Below are 4,015 nucleotides of genomic sequence, written 5' to 3'. Positions count from 1 at the left end.
TGGATTCCAACTCATAGTAACCTTATACGTACGACAGTAAAGAACTATCCCATAGTGTTTCTGCAGTTACAGCTTAGCTGCTTAGTGTTGAGGAATTGCACATCAACATAAAATTACACAGCTTGAATCCTCCAGTTGCTCCACAGGAGAAAGATGGTTATGAGCTTCTGTGCGATTTACTGGAGGATCAGCTATGGGTTGGTTCCAATTTGATGGTACACAGCAACAACACCAATCTTTACCAGAGCAGATTGCAAGGTCTTTTATGAAGGAGGTAGTGAATTTGAACTGTATACTCAACCACTGAGCCATCAACCACTGTGGCATCAAATTTATCTCTCTGTGTAAAGATATATATAGATATATCTAGATATATCTTTTATACACACACAATTTTATTTATATATATTTACTCATCTTATATATGCATAGATAGATAGATGATAGATAGAGTTATGAAAATATTAGACAAATATATCTCTGAGTTGTATAAATGGCTTAATGATCTTTGCTTCTCATCATAAAGTCTTCAGATCCACCTAGAGGCATCTTGAAAGAAAGTCTTGACTGTTTTAAAAAATTAGCCATTACAAGTTCTGTGGCACTCATCCCTATTCTTCCATACATGACGATTTGATGAGTCAAACAGCACCTAAATATTTTTAAAATATAGATGTATTTGTGTATGCACATTAAAAAGAAACATGGTCCCTTTGGGAACAACCATATCTTACCTCTAAAAAGTCCACAAAAGAGAACTGACGTGGTCAACAACATTCATAACACAAAACCAATTCCTATGCAGTCAGACATGTCCTGTACATCTTTTTTACTTAATCCAATACCAATATTGCTCATATACTATGTCCAAAATCCATTGAAATAACTTGCAGAGCACATAGAAACATATTAAGGAAGTAAAAATCTATAATTCACATTGACAGTCAGATAAACTCACTCACTTAGGACAGCTTCTGAAATGTATTCACTGGCACTCAGCCTTAATTAAGTCATAGCTTTTGGCCAGTGTCACAAAGCTCTAGACCTGCCAATTATGACTGTCCCTTCCACTTCCAGTCATCCAACAAACTTGAGCAAAGGCTCCACAGAATAGCAGCAGCCCCAGGTCAACATCATCCTGTGTTTGTCAGATCTCTGGTTCTGCTGCTGCTCTCCTGTAGGTCTCTGTCTGAGTTGCACAAGAATCTTTGGCACCAAAAGACGTGTACTCTGCATGCTTTGCTTCCTCTTTGCTGTTGTGAGATTCCCAAAATACGCTGTTGAATCTGATCAATGTAGTGGCAAGGCTTGCCAATTCTCTCGTGGATTAGCTATTTGCATATTCCCTCCCAACCACATGGCAAAGTAAAAAATCAATGGCTAGAAAGCCATTTTGAGCAATAAACCTTTAACACCACACATATTTATCCATTCAAACACCACACACGTGTATCTAAACACACACATATATGTACATACATATTTTTATTGAAACCAACAATTATTTCTCTAACAAAGTACGTCACAAATTACATTAATACAATGACAAAATTAAATCACTGAATAAAATAATAATAGAAATGTTATTCATCTTAATGGGTAAGGACATGTAACTCTTAGGGAAAAATGGAATTTAATGAAAAGTCACATACTGGTTTCTCAGTTTCTTCATAGCTACTTTCATCTCTTCGTTTCTTAATGTGTAGATAAGTGGGTTCAAGAGTGGAGTAAAAATTGTATAAAACACAGACAGGAGCTTATCCACAGAGAACCGACTAAAAGGCCAGAGATAAATGAAGATGCAGGGCCCAAAAAAGAGTGTGACCACCATGATGTGTGCAGAGCAAGTAGAGAGTGCTTTGGATACCCCTCCAGTTGCACGTCTTCGAACAGTGACAAGGATAACAGTGTAAGAAATCATAAGGAGCACAAAACAGCTGATGGAAAGCAACCCGCTATCTGAGATCATTAGTATGCCCAAGACATACGTGTCCATGCAAGCAAGCTTGATCACCAGTGGGAGGTCACAGAAAAAGCTGTCTACTTCATTGGGGCCACAGTAAGGTAAATTCACAGTGAAAGCTATTTGACTGATGGAGTGCACAAATCCAATGGTCCATGAAACCAACACCAGCCCAATGCAAGTCCTTCGGCTCATCATGGTCATGTAATGTAAAGGTTTACATATGGCTACGTACCTGTCATAAGCCATGGAAACTAACAACACCATCTCAGCACCACCAATAAAGTGCAAGAAGAAAATCTGAGCCATGCATCCTCCAAAGGAAATGAGTTTTTTATCGCTGAGAAAATCCTTGATCATCTTGGGGGTGGCAAATGAGGCCAGCCACATGTCCAGAAAAGACAGGTTCCCCAACAAGAAGTACATAGGAGAAGAGTGTAAGTGAGAGTTAGAAATGACAGTAACCACAATGAGAAGATTGCCGAGCACAATCGCCACATAGAGCATGGAAAAAAATACAAAGAAAAAGTACTGGAGATGTCGTGAAGTGCAGAGTCCACGCAACACAAAATCTGTCACCAAGGAGTCATTCTGTAGGTCCATTTTCTCACGTCTCAAATTTAGTTTTAAATCTATAATAAAGAACAGAGCTCTTAATGAAAATTCCTGTTAAAGATCAGACACAAACTGATCAAGTAAGAATTATCTAAGGAACTCTGATGGTATAGTTCATAGTGTGTTGCACTACTAACTAGAAGGCTGTGTATCTCTGGTCTGATGCTACCAATATCTCTGAAGGAGAAAGATGAGCAGTCTCTTTCCATAAATATGTACAGCCTCAGAACATGATGAAGAGTCTGAATGGATTCAATAATAAGGAGTATAAAAATATTACCTGAATAGAACTCTTAATTTATAAGAGATCCAAAGTATGTAGTATACAACCCACGTAGTTGATTCTAACTTGTCATAACCCTATAAGACAGGATAAAACTTCCCTGTTCATTGTAAATCTTTAAAGACACAAACAGCCTTATCTTTACCTTCCGAGTAATTTATGGTTCCAAACCATGACCTTTTGGTTAAGCAACTCAATTCCTAGCCTATTGTGTCACTAAAGATCCTCAAATAATGCACAAAAGATTAATATCAAGTCCACACCCACATATCTTTGTCTCCACCCCCCCCCCTTTAATGTTTCCTTAGGAGTCTTTGGACTTCAGTGAGAACTACAGAAGATTTCTGCAAACATTTCTTCCTTCTATAGTAGATTACTCGTGGTTGCTGTGATGCTGAACACTGTGACACTGATGTGTCAAATGCGATAATGGTTACCCATGGCGGACAGTGTTTGGTGGAGTTTCCCGAATAAAACAAGCTTGGAAGCCGGATGATAAGTGTGCTGCCAATGCAAAGAACATGGTTTAATTCCACCAGCTATTCCACAGGAATAATGGAAAATCTCTTCCTGTGTGATTTACTACATCTGAAAACCCAATGGAGGGACAGCTAGGGGGTGGTTCTGATTTGACAGTACACAGAAACACTACCATTGTCCATTATCAGAAGGTAGAATCATCCAAGTATAGAGTGTGAATTAAGCATCTTTATGAAATTTGAAAATGTGAAGATTTTTTGAGAGTCATAAATCTCCCTATTCAAATGCTTGTAGACTTCAAGCTTCTCTTCCTGTCCTTTCTCTACATTTACCAACACAAATGCAAAACAAAATCAACAAAAGCAATTTGGTGAGTGGAATATAATTGTATATCTAAACAGCAATCTCCCCGAAATACAGTAAGTATAATAGTACATTAATTAGTTTTCCTGGTGACAAAATTTAAAGGATGAAATAATCATTAAGCAAAAAATTACATGTTCTGATTAAACAATTATTAATATAGAATATCTTTCTGATCACAGGTTCAAGTTACAACTGTTCTTTAGAGTGTATATGGAATATTACTATTATGATATATGTGAATTGTTGTTGTTGTTGAGTACCATCGAGTCAGAACTGACGCATAGCTGACCTGTCTTCAGGTTTTCAGA

General features: G+C 37.5%; 1 protein-coding gene across 1 annotated transcript; it reads right to left on the bottom strand.

The window, feature by feature from the left end:
• Positions 1-1,633: 1,633 nt before the first annotated feature.
• Positions 1,634-2,566, bottom strand: LOC102857489 (olfactory receptor 4K14-like). Its single transcript, XM_006883253.1, has one exon. The coding sequence runs from the start codon at positions 2,564-2,566 to the stop codon at positions 1,634-1,636; it is 933 nt and encodes a 310-aa protein (XP_006883315.1).
• Positions 2,567-4,015: the final 1,449 nt, after the last annotated feature.

This window comes from Elephantulus edwardii, unplaced genomic scaffold (assembly GCF_000299155.1).
Source record: "Elephantulus edwardii isolate Elephantulus edwardi_28Jun2011 unplaced genomic scaffold, EleEdw1.0 scaffold00026, whole genome shotgun sequence".
Taxonomy (NCBI): domain Eukaryota; kingdom Metazoa; phylum Chordata; class Mammalia; order Macroscelidea; family Macroscelididae; genus Elephantulus; species Elephantulus edwardii.
This window is presented reverse-complemented; position numbering and strand designations above follow the sequence as displayed.

Coding starts and splice junctions, on each gene's coding strand:
- LOC102857489 (XM_006883253.1), bottom strand. CDS start 2,566: ATGGACCTACAGAATGACTCCTTGGTGACAGATTTTGTGTTGCGTGGA.